Genomic DNA, 18,349 nt, shown 5'->3' with positions numbered 1-18,349 from the left:
ACTAAACCCACTCTCTTATAAGCTACCTAACCTAATTCTACCCCTAGTACTAATAATTAAGTAGATTAAATAAACTACGTAATTTAATACTAACCCCCTCTTATAATTAGCTAGAAGGCGAACCTTATTAAGAGTTAAAAAGGTATAAAACCTAACGACCGTTTATCCTCTCGCTAAGAGGAGGGATATATTATTAGAAGTTATAACGGCCCGGTAGTACTAGTAATAGAGGCTCCCCGTATTTTTAGTCCTAATTTACTAGCTAGTATCCTTTACAAAATTATTTATATACCCTTATTACCCCCATTTAGGCAGCCACTAGTACTAAAGCTAAAGTAGTAGAGTGTGTAATTATACATATATATATAAGATAAGTTATAAAATTATATAAATTAGAAAGCTCTAGAAAAAGACTATAAAAAATAAATACTCCTCTCCTCTCTATATACTTCTCTATACTATACGCATTTGGTAATATAAGGCACAATTGGATATACCTCAATGGTATACGTTAATAGATTTAGTACGTATAGGCACACAAGGCCAGTCTGCATGAGAAACCCTACTTTTTTATAGGGATTTCAATAACAGGGACCCCTGTACGCCCAGCACGCACAAAATATTTAACGTGCCAGCTCCCCTGCTTCGTACTCTTACCGCAAGCGGTTAAGTAGTCTAGATATAGGGGAAGGGGGTAGTCTAGATATAACCCGCCTCGTAGTACAGGATGTATTAACAAGCGGAGACCTGGAGTGGTGCCATATTATACCGTCGCATGGTAACCCCAGCCTGTGCTGCCTATTACAATGATACCAAGCCACAAAGACCATATCTTGGATATTTGCAGAGCTTTGTGTCGACTCTTTCCTGACCTTATGTCCTTGTATTCTGAAACTCAGACCTCAGGTGAGGAAAACCTCAAGTGGCAGGCTGTTATGATATTCAAGGCCTTGTGGCCGGGTTATAGGTGGAGATATATGTTCCTCTGGCTATCTTCGTGAGAGCATAGCTTGCGCGTGGTGGACGAGAGCATTTCACTTCTACTTCTGTAGAATGCCCAGTTTGCAAACCGCATATGTCGAGTCCGACATTGCTTAACACACCAGTTCGGATCCCAGCATCTTACGCATAGCGGATCCAGAGCATCGTGAAACCTTCGGGTCCGGGCTTTCGGGTTCGAGAAGCGTGGCTGACTGTGTGAGACAAAAGGAGCTTATTCTGTTGGAACAAGTTGAAAAGAAGAAACCTCAAGCGTAACACAGCTTGGTCGTCCAATGCGTCCTTCCGACAACGAGGCAACCTCGATGAGAGAACAAGGCGACGGGCGCCCACATGCTCAAACCCATACTTGCCGTGAGGTTGATGCAGGGCAAACTGATGAAGTACCTCCTCGGATGGATGTTCGTGGTTTACGATACTGGGAAATCTTCTGGGGTCGAGTTCAGAGGTTGGAAACACCAGCGCTGGCATCCGCCGTTTACCAGTAGGTTCTTCGGTAGCAGTCAGCTTTCAGCACAAACGAGTCATGATCTACAGAAAAGGTGATCACTGGAGACAGTTGGACAACTACAATCCCGCGCCAAAAAAAAACGACCAACTCTTTTTTCACCCGCAAAAAGGGCCAAAACTCAACTCTATCACTCCTTAATTTTCATTTCAATTACCTTTCAAAAGTAGGTACACTGAAGGAGGAAAGAGTTCAATAGTTATAATTACTAGATATATATACAAAATTGACTTCTTTCTTTTAGTGGTGTGATAACAACTGTTCAAATGAGAGTTTGAAAAAGATATTTAGTTATAGTGGACTTACAGTGCATTATAGTGGATGGAATTTGAGATGCTTTTCGAAAAGTTACTTCGGTACTTACGCTTTTGCCCCCCCTTCAAATGCATTATTTCGGACAACTTGCATTAGCATCTCCTATTAAAGTTATCTCTATTTAGAACGTGGAGTGAGTTTTACAACAAACCTCGTCAAGGAATCAAGAGTTGAAGAAGTTGAGTTTTGGCCCTTTTTGCGGGTAAAAAAAGAGTTGGTCGTTTTTTTTTGGCGCCCCACTGTACCAATAACAGACTTGGAGGACTTCATTCTGAGCGTCTCTGCGAGATCTCGATGCAACATGGCTGAGACTTCCTGAACAGGACATGAAGCCACGAAAACAGGACTGGAGAGGGATGTCGTTGTATACGGGAGCTCATCCGCCAGCTTGATAGTGACTTCATATAATAATGCCTGAGCAGCCTGCATCACCTGCCAATCGATCAAGGTTGCATTCGCTTCCAACATCAGGCGAGGGGAAATTCACAAAGCCGTTCGATACCGGGCAAGGTACACTACACTACGATTCAACGGAGCGAATATCAGTGGGCGTCCTCCTTTATGTCGATTTCGTTCCGTTGTGGCGGACCAACAGCAAATCACGGGCTGCAATACTTCTGCTTGCGAGCTGGAAAAAGCAAAGCGCGATAGGGTTGGTTGACGGCAGATGGCGGGGACAGGTACCGGGCCGCTGTTACAGGTCAGTGCTTTTGGTTTGATTGTTAGTGAAATTCCCCTTGTTGCGGGCAGTGTGATTTTGATTCATCCAAGCGATCTCTTTAGCAATTACAACAGGCGGAAATCCAAAAATCACATCAATGTCAACTATGTTCACCACTGCCTCTCGCACGCGGTCTACCATGCTGGCCAGAAATATCTCGATGAAGGGTTGAAGCTGGTCAGACAAACACAAGTTCAAGAGCGCCATCCATCTGATGGGTTACTGAAGGGACACCGCTCGGCGACTCTTATTGGATAGTGCCTGATCTTCGAGTTTAGCCCGACCTCTGGGCAACGGCCCCGCTTGAAACGGCGCATAAAAGTGGGGCGAGCCGCAGTGTCTGCCAAATTGCCAAGTAAAATGGCTGATGCCCTGCTTCCCGTCCATCTTCCAACTCTTTTTTCACCTGATCATCAAATTCCATTTGCAGCCTTTCATCAACAGCCAGCCAGTCAGCCTTTCACCTGGAGTCCGGGATACAAACCAACCGGATGACTTGTCATCCCATCCGCGCCTACTTATGCCCAGGAAACCAGATGAAGTTCACTCGATGATGGTACCATATGCTCCTGCTTTGTATCGTTCATCATGGCTCGGTCAACACTACATAGCTCATCATGAGTGTTAATGGCTAGACACGGTCAAATGAGCAGCAATTGAGCAGTGGCTACAGTGTATTCAAGTGAGCAGTGTTTGTTAACAGGAATGGTCACCAGAGTTGAGACGGAACCGGTAAAAGACACGGGCCAAAAGAGCATCTCGCGGTTGCTATTCGAGAGTCGGGTTGCCTCAAAGCCCAATTGCAACATCCACTGCCCTGCACTGCAGTGTTCAACCCACCAGTAATCACAGCTCCTCTGGTCACCTCGCATATCAGCAACATATCATGTACCCAAGACTTCCTGACTCCATTCGTCGTTGCCCACGATATAGGTACCAGAACCGGTCCTACTTGGCCGCAATCAACGGTTGAGATGACGCCATGTTACTATTCGAAACTCGGCTGGGACAGGTCTTAATAACGCCGTGTACAGGCTGCAAAGAAATCTGGATAGTCCGGCAACAGCTCGGCACGGTCTACGGCTATTATAGGGACCAAAGGGTGCTCCCGAGACAAGTACCGGGATACTGAAGAGGGGTCAACGGGATTCTTCTCTTTGTTCCTGTCTGGATATTCGGCTAACCCAACAGGTTTTGCTTCCTATAGCCAGCTTGTGAGACCTGCAGATCGCGTTGGCTGCAGCCACAGCTCCCCTGGGCAGAATATCGAATCCCTTTGAGTGCTGCACGAGCCTTCGTGTTGCAAAAAGATCACCCGCACCACAACCGTCCGAACACCCAACCCAGCCAACCACGAACCAGTTAGGGCGCGGTCATTACAGGGCGGCCTGGATCTGGCGGGTGGTCAGACTTTGCAGTCGTTCCTCGCCAGGGCCAGCCACACGCCCGGGAGGTCTTCAGAACAAAAGGAAAAAAAAAAAAAGAAACTCCCGATTGCATCGCCAAATCCGGACTCCAACTCACTAGCCACCACCGCATCTCCACTAGTGAGAGCTGCGATGTGCTCTTGACAGTCGCCCCGCATGATTTTGCAGCTTGACGCAGTCGAAAAAGCAAGCGTCTGCCATGCGATCAGCAGGAGTACATACGGGAAGCAGGGGAACCTCTTGTTGTCTAAACCACCAGCCAGCTGCAGGTCTGTCCTTCACGAGAAACATACTAACAGTCAACAACGAGCTTTAGTCTCGAAAACCAATAGCAGCTAGTAGCAGAGCGTCCAATGCTGGAGAAGCCATATGAATAGACAAAAATCCCGGAGGGCTGCCATGACTTTTTAACGTCATCTCACTGCTGCAACGACATCATTGGCAGGGGCTTCGATCGCTTTGAGCCAGGGGCCCAGGGAGGTGTGTGGAGGAGGGTCAATCCCACCCTACGACTTTCAAACCGCGGGGGAACACGAGAAAAAGTCCTTGGCACGCCGGTTACATAGTCCAACCTACAACATGGCTTATGCCACTCCCGGTGTTCAAGCCCGGCGATACCCTTCGACTACTATGTACAGCGGACTTTGGAGTGTCTTTGTGAGCCCACATATCGTGTTCGACATTCTCCTCACAATGCTACGGAACGCCACACGAAAACGGGCGGTTTGGTGATGTGTGATATCTAGCCCCAGTCTTCATGGCCCGATGTATGCGGTTGGAAAAAAGCAACTAGAAGGGATATGACCAACCTACGCTCTCCCCTACCGAATCTCGAGGGATAAGGCTATGGTCAGGGGTATGAACATCCACAGGCACACCTACCAGCAAGTTCAACACCAAGACCGATAGTCCTGGACCTTGGATCGGCGCTATGTGACTGTGCGTACCAGGGAGGCTGTCACTCCGGATGTGAAGGCCTCTCACAACAAGGCTTCATCATCCGGAAGTAAAGATACATTGGCACATACTAGGTACAAACCACACATAGTGCTGGGTTAACCAAAATCAGCCGGATCTAGCAACTGTCTCCGTCTACGGCAGTCCCACACAAACTCCTTGACGGAGTTCTCAGTGGTACCTAGCTTACACGGCTTGGTGGTTGCCCAACCTCGCGGCCCTTCTCTGGATTTCCTGCGGACCATCCTTCGCTTCCCGTTGTTGTAACGCCGTCAACTCCCAAGGGCCCATCCCTCTCTGTTTTTGGGTACCCTGCAGTTCAGGTGATATGGCAGCCAGCCATGTCATTGCAAACATATCCATCTCTTCCGTTGGGTTCTCTGCCTACCTCTACCAGGCTACAGGGCCCTGGTGGTCTTCCTGCCCTTCTGCTCCTGTCTTTCATATGTATAATAAGCCACTTTCCCGTTCCTACTGCAGGCCTTTTGTCTTTCATTCTGTTTCCCAGCCTTCTCGGTCAAGCATCTCCCAGCCAGCCTCCTCACTCAAAGTGACTCCTTCGCTAAGGTTACTTAAGCCCCTCGTTCGCTCAACCCGTCCTCACCATATCTGAACATATCAGACCCTCGTTACAAACCTCACACATCAACAACCTTTAGTCGACAAGATGAAGACCGCTCTATCCCTATTTGCCTTGGTCTCCTCAACCCTTGGAGCCAACATCCCTAGAGGTTGGGGTCATGGTGGTGATCACGTTAGCTATACTACCGAGGTGATTGTTACTTACACGACTGTATGTGGCTCTTTTGTTCTTTTCTCTTTCCCATGAGGCTTTGATTCTAACGAAACTTAGGTCTGCCCCGAAACGACCACGATCACCAAAGGTGGTGAGACTATCACCAAGACGTACACTACCACCAGCACCGTAGAGACAAAGGTTCCCACCGTCATCACCGTTACCGACGTTGCTCCCCCAGTAACCAAGACGGATGAAGCCAGTATGTGTCCTTTTTGACCGTCTCAGCTCGATATGACTTGCTTACCATCAAAATAGTCATTTACACTACTATCACTGAGCTATGCCCCGTTACTGAAACCAAGGTAGTCGGCGGCTCTACTGTAGAGGTTGTCTGGACATCCACCTCCACCCTTTACACCAAGGTCCCTCATACCGAAACTGTCTACACCACTTCAGTTGCAACGGAGTATGAACACACCAACGTCTACGAGACGGTCGTATGCCCCGAGACGGTTATCACGACCGTCTCCAAGGGTGAAACCGTCTACATAACCAAGACCAATACCATTACCACGGCCGTCACCGAGGTTCACACCTACACCACCGTGATCCCCCAGACCATCACCAAGGCTGTTGATGTCACCATCCCCATTACCAAGAGCGCGGGCGTCATTGAGACCAAGTACTCGACTGTCGTCGTTTCTGCGAACAACACCATCTACACCTCCATCGCTCCTCCTCCTACCACCGTCATCCTTCCCACTACCTCAACCGTGGGATCTTCGCCTATCGGTGAGACCAGCGCCGCTGCTCCCCCTGTTGAGGGTATGGCCAACGTTATCATGCAGAAGAGCCCAGTGGTGGCACTGATTGCTGGTCTCTTTGGCGTCATTGCTTTCCTCTAGACTAGAGTTTAGTCTCGGAAGCTGGGATGGAAAACGGTTAATGATACTAACGACGCTCCTTTACGATACCCTTCTATTCACATACTGCACGAGGATACGATTTCACGTCCAGCATTTTACATTTTGTGGGGAGGAAAAGGCAATGGTGGGAGGATATTTCGTTGGCTTTTAAGGATACGCAAGGAGATCTGGATGGAGGAGTTGAGAAATGTTTACATGATGACTTCACGGCCAGGTTGCTATCGGATCCGGACTCTCCTGAGAGATGGAGAACTCAAAGGGATTGGTTAACTGGCTGCGAAAAGGATATAATGAAGATACCATACCATTCAATTGTACATATAAAATAGAATCCCTTTTCGGGTTTATCCTGGAGTTTTAATCGAAGGATTCCAATCTATGCTCCTTTCTGTCTCTTCTTTTCTTATAGTAAGTGTCCTGATTTTTTTTCTTTTGGACTAGTTCGCGTCAACAGATACATCTCAGTATCGGACTCTCAATGTCTCCCAAAGGATTGCCGCCAGGACATGCCTGGATTAAACAGCCGTGCTTCGGCCCCTTGTCTACCTTACGTACCCGGTTCCACGTTTTCATTTATGTCAAGCTTGGCTCATCAGTGGAGCTTTGAGTTGCGACGGAACAAAGACAATGGACGAACGACGAGAGAATAATAGGTACCCTATGATCACCATGCTAGTATGTTTATGGATGTCTCATTATTGCGGAACGTGCGGACACTCTTGTTTGGACGGCAGTCAAGTCATTCACTACCACTACTATCACTACTTGGTTTCCCTCGTTTTGTTTACAAGGCACTGCAAAACTTTATGGGAAACCAAACTTCGACATCATCCCGTTCAGGGCAGTCAACTAAAGTGCATGTGCCGGCGGTGCCTTCCTCTGCGCAAATAATGATACTCCGATAGGTCTTGGGACTGGAATTGAAATTTCTCGTGAATTTCAGCGATGAAGGAGCGACGCTGACGGTTGTCAGTTTTGTCTGAAGTTCTTTCCATCTTCGTGCCTGGTACATCTTGTGTGAGTTTGATGTTTTGGGCCACAGAACACTAGAAATTGAATACATCTAGCTTCACAATTACCTCTGATGAATGCCATTTACTTGTTACGTGTTCATTCCTCCCAAGCCACGGTCGATTATATATCCTGTACACTGACCTGGTCCACGATGTGGCCCATCAACAAGATCCTATTAACGACACAATGAAGTTGCCAACAATCATCTCGACCCTCTCAGCACTCCTCGCCATATTTCTAACCTCCTGGTCTACGCCCACCTCCGCCATGCCTATACATTTGCATCCCGACAAGACGAGCAATACTCTGCAAACGAGAACTCTCGGCGGCGTACGTAGATATTGATGTACGGGTTTGAACATTCACTTAACTTGTTGAACAGATCCTCATCTGTAACGGCCCTAACGCCTCGCAAGCGTGTGTCTATAACATCTACGAAATGGAAACTTGCTACAACCTACCGCAACAGTTCTTTCGGAATACCAATACATTTGCGCTGGATGAAGGGGAGTGGTATTGTTATCCTTATATGTGAGTGATGTTTTTATTTTCAGGCCAGTTATACTAATCCTTTTTTATATTGCTTTGGCCTTATATCACGTTAGCCTGTTCACTGCCGACCCCCTTCATCGTATCGGGAAATGGCAACTTCTTGCCCCAAAGTCGATGATACACGACACACCTTGGTCTCTTTCCTTGCTCCCCATACCATCCATATCACTTCACTGCTGAACACCCCCTCGTAATACAGCATCACATATACGACCTGCATATATACTAATCTCGAGCTTGAACCCCATCGGTCAACTCAACAGCATGTCTTGCGGAGAAATCTGCACCTCACCCGAAGGCTGTACTCTCGGCGGCGTGTCCTCCTAATATGAGCATAGGTTCAACCTCAGCGCTGTGGGATGGGACCATTATATCTCCTCGTTCGAGTGTCACTTGGGTGTTGCCCCGTTTGTACCGTAGTTGTCCATCCCATGGGTAGGGCCCGGACTTGGGTGATGAGGTTCCATAACTGGCGCAAAGGAAACGGGAGAAGACTGATGATCGACGATTGTTGAATATCCCTTTGACGGGGTGAGCAGGGATGTGGTGGAAGATGTGTGATAATCGCGGAAAAAGAAGATACCCTCAACAAGGCTCTCTCTGTCTTTCGTAGACATGCAGTTATCTCCGCTATCCTCGGGCCTCCCAGCCTTTCAATCACCGCTCCATGGAGAGCTGTGCGTTGTTGCTTTGCATATCGAATACCACAGAGGAAGTCGCAAACGTTAAAAACCGAAAACTGACGAGACTGTTGCATATGACAACGGATAATCCTGAAGGGGTATCTTCGGGCTAGGATCGGCAATTCGGAAATCTGACCCCATTTACATTCTACTGTGTTGTGCTGGTTTGTCTGTTGGCTCGGTACCTAGTCACTCCTAGTTCACTAGACGAGATGTCTTCTGAAGTGTCAAATACCTTTCAAGGACAAAACTCATGGCTTTGTACACTACCAATTAAAGCATGACAATACCTAGGAGAGTTTACCCGAGGTCTCGAGCTACAATCAAACCAAGAGTGTATGTATGTGGACTGTACTCAATAACTCTTCCATGGGCCCTTGTCTCTTGGCAACCAATACCATGTACAGATGACGGCATTGGCATCTTTTTACTGTGTTTTACCCCGCCTACAACCGCACTTAAGACAGCAGCAATCGGCAGTGAGCTTCAGGCGGGGCACATGGACCTTGACAGCTTTGACCATTTACAGCTTCGATTGACTTCCGATTTAAAGGTGAGGAGAACAAGCCGATTATAGTGTCAAGATAGCCTTTTATCCAAGCGGGGTGTGACCTGATAAGTTTCTGGATTTATAATGATAACAGCTGGAAGCCTACAACTACTATTTCACAGCTATCCTCGGCGGAATTTGTCATCTTTACTCTTTCCACTCCTCAACCGTCAAGCTCGCCGCCAACCAAGCTTTAAGTCGTCGAATCCTCGCTTCTTGGTTACCTTTCCTCACTACTACCATTCAACAACAACAACAACAACAACAACAACAACAACAACAACAACAACGACATCAGGGATAGTAACATCAACCACAGCCAAAATGGGTCTCACAGTCAAAGCAACCATCGCCTCCTTCGGCGGCAAGCTCTTCAAGCTCTCCCACCCCTCCACCTCCACCGGCACCGACATGGCCGTGAACCTGTACCTCCCTCCCCAGGCCCTCAAGTCTCAAACCAAGGTCCCGGTCCTGTTCTACCTTTCCGGCCTAACCTGCACCCCCGACAACTGTTCCGAAAAGGGTTTCTTCCAGCACGGCGCCTCCCAGCGCGGTCTCGCCATCGTATACCCCGACACTTCTCCGCGCGGTCTCAACCTCCCCGGCGAAAAGGACGCTTGGGACTTTGGCGAGGGCGCCGGGTTTTACGTCGATGCCACGCAAGAGCCGTGGGCCAAGGGGTACAAGATGGACACGTACATCACGCGCGAGCTTCCCTCGGTCTTGTTTGGGGCCGACTCGGAGTTTGGCAAGTACCTGGATGCCGACAAGGTCAGCATCACGGGCCACAGCATGGGTGGACACGGCGCCTTGACTTTGTACCTCAAGAACCCGGGCATGTATAAGAGCGTCAGCGCTTTTGCGCCGATTGCGAACCCGTGTGAGTGCGCCTGGGGCAAGAAGGCGTTTGCGGGTTATCTGGGCGAGGAGAACAAGGAGGAGTGGAAGAAGCATGATGCGACCGAGTTGATCAAGGGAGAGAAGTGGAGGGGACACAAGGATGCGAGGGTGTTGGTTGACGTCGGCACGGGCGATAATTTCTATAAGCAGGGGCAATTGTTGCCCGAGAACTTTGAAAAGGCCGTTAAGGAGGCGGGCGTCGAGGGAGTGACGGTTAGATACCAGGAGGTGAGTTTTTCTTTTTATATATCTTCTCTTCCTTCCATATTCTGTAGTGATTTTCTTGTACCACCAATAATCTGGCGCAGATCGGAATGGCTGACACACAAGTGATTGCACACACAGGATTACGACCATTCGTACTACTTCATGGCATCTTTCAGCGATGAACATGTTGACCATGCCGCCAAGTACCTGGGACTTCTCTAAACAAAAAAGAAGATAAAATAAAAAGAATGCTTTAACGGGGCTCTACTATAGAACCGCCTCGTCCAAGAATTGAGATGCCTGCTATATATGCCACGGGAATGCCAGCAAACATGAAAGTGATGATCAAGAGAAACTTCCCGGCAGCACGAATTGCTCCTGCTTGCCGTCCATGTACAATTACTCGTTCTCCTGCCCCGACTGAACATCAAATAGGTATCGCATACATTAGGGTCTTTATCCCTCTCGGCTAATCCTTCTCATAGGGTCCTCACTCGACCCTGGCGTTATCGCCAACCCCTGCATCCCAGCTTGAGACTCAGCCATCTGAACCTCCTTCGTGATCCTATCGTATGCCAGCTTCTCAAACCGACTGAGCCCTCTCCACCAATGCTGGCCTGCCTCGTGCTGCGAGATCCTCTCCAGCAAATCCGCTGTCTTCACCCTGACTTCTCTGTCCTTATGGAAAAGCCCAAGGGCAATGTAGAACAAGCCGGCGTGTGCCTCGGGGGCGACACTGAGGAGCAAGCAGATTTCGTCGTAGCTGCGAACGTACTTGGCGAACGTCAGGTAAATATCGCGGCTCTGCATAGCCGTCAACCGTTGCGTGCGCAGTCGATCATGCATGTGATGGAGATCCAGGCCTTTGAGCGGACGGATCGTGTATAGCTGAGCGACGTCCTTGTGAGAAAAGTTAGCATGACTTGGATGTCCGTTACCCATCAATTTCCCCTCGTCCTGCAATGGGTGACTTTTTGACTCCGGAGAATGTGATGACGCAAACTTAGGAGAAATAGGCAAACTCAACCCTGAACTGAAATAGGAATGAAAGGGGCGAGAAAAGGTGACCGCGAACCTGGATAAAGCTGTAGTAACTCCTAGTATTCCTCCAGCCTTCTATCCTCGTGACGTTCCCTGCCAGCTCCTTGCTCTTTTTTTCGTCGTCGGCCCACACGTAGCCGTGTCCGGTAGAGTTGGTCGTGTGCGGGTAGTTGTCGTGCTCATCACTGCCAATGTAAAGAGCACTGGCGCCATATACGCTTTCCTCAAAGGCAGCGGCAATGCGTGTGAACTTGAGAACCCAGTCTCGCCACTTGGCGCGAATCACACGCTCTCCAGCTCTCGTGGCTATGCTCTTCAACATGTCAGCCATGAAGGCCTGATCGCCTGTCAAGTCCGCCGCACTGCTCGAGTGGCTCTGGTGTACGAGTGAAGCGCAGGTTGGATTTTGTTGCTGAAAGTAGACGAGGCCCTCCGTAATTGCCGGCTGCTCGATTCGACTACTGATCTTGATTCTCCCACTGGGCAGGTCACATAAGATATCCCACCACTCAGGATGATGTTCGAATGTCGGGTTAGTGACACCCGCAATGAAACCAGGAACCCGTAAAAGGTCGTCGACCTTGGTCAAGTCGGTATAGGGAAAGGCGTGGCGAGTGAACCCTCGGAGTATACCGCCAGATGCGAGCGCGCAGGCGGCGAGGACCGCTTCGGCAACCTCGCCGGAAGGCATGTTGTGGCCTAGGAAGATGACTCGCTTTTGGGTAAGCAGACCGTTGACCAACACTATTATTGGGTGTGTATTGGGGCCGTTCGTGGTCAGGTGGGCATGCAGAGGGAAAGGATGTGGTGATTTCGCATGTGGTTCCGAGAAGTTTTGTATGAGTTTGATCAGGGAGAAATCCCCAACAGTCTCTGGCATAATCGCCGTTGGCACCTTGATCGGAATAGGGATACCCTTATACATAACTCTGCTCTCGAACTCGTGCGTGTCACGAGGTACTGCGTAAGTTGACTGTCCCTTGAGGTGCGCTGTCGTCCCATGTCGAAAAATGCCTGGCCTTCTCGGCGGACTCCTACTCGCGTCAAAAGGCTGGTCCGCAAGGCCATCTCGGTCCTCTGAAATCCGCTTTTGAATCATCTGTTCAAACTTTTCAACGAAAAGGTCCTTGTTGTTGCTCATTTGTAGCAGATGCCTCTCCAGGAGGCTTAGCTTGGGCATGAGCGACAAGTCCATCTCGTTGACCGCATCAAACAGCATGGAGAGGGTCTCTGGAACAGGAGACTTGAAGTATTCATCTAGAGCCAATAATAAAAGGGGCTATAGGCAAGTTAGCGGTTAGTCGGAGCGGCAGTTGGGTTTGGAGCAGAATTACCTTGTATATATGAAGAAACGGGTGCCGGGTGCAGATGGCCATGGCCTTTACCACTGCACCTCTCTTGACTGTTTTGTCGTGTTTTGTGTTGACGAGGTTGAGAACGTATACTAACGGAGGCCCTTCGCCACCTTCAGGCTCGTCCTCGTCGGTCGATTCATCGTCATCCCAATCGTCGTCGTCCAGGTCGTCATCTTCATCATCTGACTCATGTATGATGCCCTGTTCGCGATCCTGTCTGCGTTTTCTCCGTCGACGCCTCTCCTCCTTTGCCTGACGGTCTGCCTCGTCCTCCTCGCGACTAGAATCCTTGTGCAAGAAGAATATGGTCCAATCTTGGTTTCGTGCGTGGGCCTGGTCTGGAAGCATGAGCTCAGCCAACATGTGCTCATCCCCGGTGATAGCGACTGGATATTGATGCTCCATGACGGGACCACGGTCGATATCAAAGGAAGCGACCAAGATGTACTCGACATGGTTTTCGGTGCTCCCACGGGGGTACTGCGAGCGCAACTTGCGGCGAGGACGGCCAATGGCGTTGTTGTACTGACGAGTGACACCGGCGGCAGAGAGCGAGCTATGCTGCGAGGAGAAGCCAGTACCCGTGGAGGCAGTCTTGCCTTTGGAGCTCAGAGTGGAGGTTCGATCAGGTTCGACGTGAGGCGGCTGCGGGGAGCGCGAGCGATGAGCTGGGCCATGATGCGACATTTGGGATACTGATCGGGGCGGAAAGGAGGAGAGAGACGGCTTTCGATCGTGAGCTGTTCCAGTCGCTCCGTTGACGTGTTGCGAGCTGTTGCTTCGTGAAAACGAAGGCCGCGCCGGCTGAGGAGATGCCATGGTTTACTTTGTCCGTCCGCTTTGCGACAGATGGTAGCTTATGTGAAACGAGGTCCTATATGCTGTGCTACCAGATATCCGACACCTGCCAATCTATCGATACTCCGGCAAGTATTCCACGCTGTCCAATCTCGTGTGGTATTCGATTTTGTCGGGCGATCACGGCTCGAATAGGCTGTCGGGTCAATGTGGTTTCTCATGGGGTTCCCGGCGGGGAGGAATATGCGCCTTTGTGGTTGTGGCAGCTGGCGGTAAGTACACTCGTGGTGAAGCTCGAATGATGATGGCCGAAAGATGGCCGTGTGATAGTAGCAAGACGAAGGGGCATAACAGCCCAATAGTCTTAGCTCAACGCTGAGTTTCCGAAGGAACCACGCAGTAGAGTAGTATGTAATTACCTCTAGATGGAGATGATGGAGGCCAAAGAGCTGTGCAGCCCAACGGTGGTGGACTCTCCTGCTTGGGCGATTCAGGGACCTGCATTTAAACGACCCCAGCATTGACATTTTTGGTGGAGTGCGGGCGGGAGCTGCCCCTGGACCGCTTCCTTTCGTATAGTGATACTGTATTCCCTTTCTTCGCATGACGGACACCATACATCCCAGGTATCTGAATCTTACCAATGCCGCGTCTGTGAGATAAAATGATACCTTCATCCGTAGCCAGCGAACGCCGTACGTACAACTTGCTCGAACCTAAACTGTTACACAAGAGGCCACCCCAAGTCATTCCGACGGGAACAGCCTCTCCTGACAGGGGGCCGCCCATCTCTGCACCCGCTTGCCCTGCTGATGGTGGAGGTCACTGGAGGAGGGGTTTAGGCCTGGCCCCTGTTGCAGTTCAGTTGCTTCCTTCTGTCTAGGTACCGCCCCGCCTGCATCAAATAAAGTTACGGAAGGTTTAAATACACGCCGGAGCCAATCAGACGGGAGTTTCCAATCATGCCCTGGACCCCACCAAGGTTCAGCTGCCTACCTAGGTAAACTCAAGTCCGTCCTACACGGAACAGGAACCGCGCTGTACACTAGCATGGGACGCACAAGCCATGCCGGCGTTTCGAGATCCATGGAAGTGCTGCGGCTCTCCCTGAACTCGAACCGTTGTCTGGTCGCTTTTGTTTACTTTCAACTCCACTCTTCTTCCACCATCGCCGGTTGTGAACCGAACCGAACACTGCTTGACGACGCGAATGCTTCACTTGGTAATACCAGAGGCTCTCTTAGACTCGCATAGCTGGACAAAAGCCAAAGTTCATCCACCTGGCACGCTCAGCGTCTAGTGTATTTTGGCAAGCAGCGATCACCAACAAGCAATCCGGGGAATCGTACAGTATAGGGCGCATTCGTCTCGCTGTCCATCATCCGCCAGCCCAGCAAGCCAGTCCCAGCTACCGTCCATTACGACCTACGTCACTTTACTCAAGTGGAAACCAGGACCATGGTGCGCGATTCCCCATCAAAGAGTTCAATGTACGATTTCCAGAGTCCAATCGACTAACCCCGTCCCGTCTCGCGTGTCATCGTAACAGGCGACGCCAACAGCAGGGCCGTACAAACCATCCCCACTGGGATCGTACGCCTCCCCAATGGGATCGGGCCCCCTTGGTGCCCCAACTACCACCAGGAATTCCCCATTCCAGCGCAGAGCCGTGTCCCCAGTGTCCCCGTCCCCACTCCGACAAGCAGCAACATCTCCATTGGCGACACCGCCTGTCAAGCAACAGCAACAATCGCTGTCGGGAGGAGGGTCTAGTGTAAGCGAGTTGACGTCCCGGTTCGCCAATAACATTGCCAACAGCAGCGGCCAGCCGACCACGCTCCGAGCTGGGCTTGGAGCTCCTGCGCCTACGACAGCTACACCGACCAGTCAGACCCAATCCCAGGCCAGCTGGACACCTAGAGCTTCGGTATCGGCACCGACCGTAGTCAACCCGCCGCCGCCTAACCCAATGTTTCTTAACGGCGACGCGCCGCCGCCGCGGCCTCCCCAGCATCGCATTTCTCCCTTGCCTTCACCCTCGATACCACGAACGACTACCTCTGCCTCTACCATGAGCATGGGAACCGGAGGCAATGCCATGTCCCAGCTGCAGCCCTCGCAGGTGCGCACCTTGCGGGAGGGCTTCCAGATCCTGGACCGCGACAGCGACGGTATGGTGGTCAGGGAGGATGTCATTGACATGCTCAACCAACTGGGTAGGTTCCTAGACCTGTACCTATGTCTATCTACTCTTTATCTTCACTGATCCTCTCAACTAACCCCGGGCATCTCTGACATTCAGGTCTACCCAACAGCGCCTCCGACGTCTCCCAATTCTTCCCTCCCAACGGCCCCCAGTCAATGACCATGGCCGTCTTCTTCAACTCCATCGCCACCGCCCTCTCCAGCCTCTCCCCCAGCGGCGAACTTCTTTCCGCCTTCTCGGCCTTCGATGACGACGACAGCGGCCAGATTGACGTGGCTGAGCTGCGAGACGCCCTACTCAACACGGCGCCCGAACCAGGCGAGAAGCCCCTAACGTCGCTCGAAGTAGACAAGGTCATGGCCGGATTCACGGGACGCAGGGCGTTTGCTCAGAACAGCCAAAGGACGACTGGGCTGGGAGGAGTAGGCGGGGGAGGCGCCAACAAGCGTGGGGAGGTGTTCAGATACCAGGAATTTGTCAAATTAATTCAGGGGACGGGGAACGGTGGGGAGCAAGGGTCCGAAGACTCGGGACGTGGTTGAAATCAGGTGGGAGAGCGTGGTGTACCAGAACCACCGTACTAATGGGTTAATGGAAGGCTAGCATGATGGGATTATCAATGAGGGAAAACGGAACGGAAACTGTTAATTACACCGGGTGGATGGTTATGATGACGACGATGACGACGGGCTGGATAAGTCTGGTTTTATTATTGCGGGCAGGCTCTGTGATACTGGGTTTGGTAATATTGTAGTTTAGAATCAGGACAGGCAGACAGGCAGGTTGCATCGGCGTTGTCGAGTCGGGTACGTAATGAATGGATATAACTTGAACCGTGAATTGAGAAAATGGGAAAGCCGAGAAAGAGCTTGCGTTGCAACCGAGGTTCATTGGCCTCAGCTGTTGAACTTGATCTCGATGCTGCTGTCTTCGGGATGCTTTCTGCCGATGTATGGTCCCATCGTCGAGAGTTGGACGAAGGTGTTGCTTGGCAACAGAAGAAGTTGGTTGCTTGGGTTAAATTATATGATGGTGATTGATGGGTATTCAATGGAAATGGGGCAGACGGATTCGTGAGGTTTGAGCAAGCATTAGTAGGTGATCAGCCTTGTAACTCTGTCTCCATTGGCATGTCATATCTGTACAGTGATAAGTATTGGATAGAACCTTCGAGAAGGACTTTCCAAAGTGAAGTTTCTTAGTCTGTCTGCTCTGAGTCCCTGTTTAACACATAGGTTTCTCTTTGGGAACTTATCATTCAGCAAGCGGGGAGGGGAAGGGGGGGCTGACAGTGACAGTGACAGTGACAGTGACAGGGCGAGCTACATATGTAGGAGCTAGGAGCTAGGAGCTAGGGGGTGCCACTTGTTCGTAGGTAGTCCACGCTATGCCCGGTCAGGCAAGCTCAGCCCTCTCAGCCCTTTTCAACCACCCTTGATTTACCTTTCTGAGAGATCCCCTTTAGACAACAACAGAGCCAGACACTCCAGAATAAAGTGATGGTGTGGTGTGTGGATAAGTGAGTGCACAGCGGGTAAGCGGGAAAAGCCGTTGATGAACTGACAGCGAGACAGTGAATGCATCCGTGGGCTGTGTTATCCGCTGCCCCCCTTTTTTTGTTAACATCGACCGGGGCCTTTGATGTTTAGATTCGATATCCAAATGTCTGCAATCCTCCAATATCTTCCTTGCTGTTCTGGTTCTGGTTCTGGTTCTGGTTCTGGTTCTGGTTCTCGTCAATGTCTCGATCTCAATTTGATCACATCTTGTTGGGACAAGGCCCAAGTGTTGGCTAAATGATTATTATTACTCCAGCTTGTGTGGCGGCCATCGTAGGGCTATCTTGGCGGGATGATGGGTGGTCGAAGAATTTTTCTTAAGGAAAAATTAATAATTAGGGGGCCGGAGTGGTGAGTTGACATCCCCGAACGAGTAGAAAGCCCCAATAAAGACAAAGGCCGGCTCGATGCAGGATTAGTCTTACCAAAACGAACCAACGCTGTCAAAGCTATTGGTTGGGAGATAATGACTGTCAAGCCATCCATCACGGCCCTCTTTTCAATGCTGGTTCAGTGTCTAGCAGCCGGGCCGTGATGCGGGGGCCGGGAATATCATGATGATATATGGTGTCTGGCATGGTTCTTCTGAGCATCTTTGGAAACAAAACCTAGGGAAGCACACGGCGATGACGTTGGCATTGGCTGGAAATGGTCCCCGGATGAACAAAGCGCAAGATGACGGGAACGTGAGAGGCCTTCCAACGCTCCAATTTCGTTCCTTTGGATCGCATGTACCTACAACTAATGTACCGGCCACTGCTTCCGTGATGGAATAACTATTTTTTCTTCTTCTTCTTCTTCTTTTTTCTTTTTTTTGTTCCGTTTTCGCCCTCGGCACTTGTAACGTATGACTGGTGTTTTCTCTCTGGTCCAAGTGAAGGATTGGTTGATG

General features: G+C 50.3%; 6 protein-coding genes across 6 annotated transcripts; 3 read left to right on the top strand and 3 right to left on the bottom strand.

Moving 5' to 3' along the window:
- Positions 1-562: 562 nt before the first annotated feature.
- On the bottom strand, positions 563-2,290 carry NEUTE1DRAFT_100761 (uncharacterized protein; the record flags this gene model as incomplete). The annotated part of the gene is made up of 4 exons (XM_009852654.1): positions 563-565; positions 1,104-1,193; positions 1,333-1,506; positions 2,063-2,290. 4 exons carry the CDS (start codon positions 2,288-2,290, stop codon positions 563-565), a joined length of 495 nt encoding a protein of 164 aa, XP_009850956.1.
- Positions 2,291-5,568: 3,278 nt separating this feature from the next.
- On the top strand, positions 5,569-6,969 carry NEUTE1DRAFT_122221 (uncharacterized protein; the record flags this gene model as incomplete). Its single annotated transcript, XM_009852653.1, has 3 exons — positions 5,569-5,720; positions 5,781-5,925; positions 5,982-6,969. 3 exons carry the CDS (start codon positions 5,595-5,597, stop codon positions 6,569-6,571), a joined length of 861 nt encoding a protein of 286 aa, XP_009850955.1.
- A 201-nt stretch (positions 6,970-7,170) lies between these two features.
- On the bottom strand, positions 7,171-7,875 carry NEUTE1DRAFT_100759 (uncharacterized protein; the record flags this gene model as incomplete). The annotated part of the gene is made up of 3 exons (XM_009852652.1): positions 7,171-7,250; positions 7,388-7,506; positions 7,787-7,875. The coding sequence occupies 3 exons, from the start codon at positions 7,873-7,875 to the stop codon at positions 7,171-7,173; spliced, it is 288 nt and encodes a 95-aa protein (XP_009850954.1).
- A 1,840-nt stretch (positions 7,876-9,715) lies between these two features.
- On the top strand, positions 9,716-10,720 carry NEUTE1DRAFT_110049 (esterase D; the record flags this gene model as incomplete). Its single annotated transcript, XM_009852651.1, has 2 exons — positions 9,716-10,519; positions 10,637-10,720. The coding sequence occupies 2 exons, from the start codon at positions 9,716-9,718 to the stop codon at positions 10,718-10,720; spliced, it is 888 nt and encodes a 295-aa protein (XP_009850953.1).
- A 25-nt stretch (positions 10,721-10,745) lies between these two features.
- Positions 10,746-13,713, bottom strand: NEUTE1DRAFT_146378 (uncharacterized protein; the record flags this gene model as incomplete). Its single annotated transcript, XM_009852650.1, has 3 exons — positions 10,746-11,398; positions 11,574-12,818; positions 12,874-13,713. 3 exons carry the CDS (start codon positions 13,711-13,713, stop codon positions 10,955-10,957), a joined length of 2,529 nt encoding a protein of 842 aa, XP_009850952.1.
- A 1,585-nt stretch (positions 13,714-15,298) lies between these two features.
- On the top strand, positions 15,299-16,745 carry NEUTE1DRAFT_122218 (uncharacterized protein; the record flags this gene model as incomplete). Its single annotated transcript, XM_009852649.1, has 2 exons — positions 15,299-15,908; positions 15,995-16,745. The coding sequence occupies 2 exons, from the start codon at positions 15,299-15,301 to the stop codon at positions 16,438-16,440; spliced, it is 1,056 nt and encodes a 351-aa protein (XP_009850951.1).
- Positions 16,746-18,349: the final 1,604 nt, after the last annotated feature.

The sequence above is a fragment of the Neurospora tetrasperma genome, assembly GCF_000213175.1.
Source record: "Neurospora tetrasperma FGSC 2508 unplaced genomic scaffold NEUTE1scaffold_3, whole genome shotgun sequence".
NCBI classification, from domain to species: Eukaryota; Fungi; Ascomycota; class Sordariomycetes; order Sordariales; family Sordariaceae; genus Neurospora; species Neurospora tetrasperma.
This window is presented reverse-complemented; position numbering and strand designations above follow the sequence as displayed.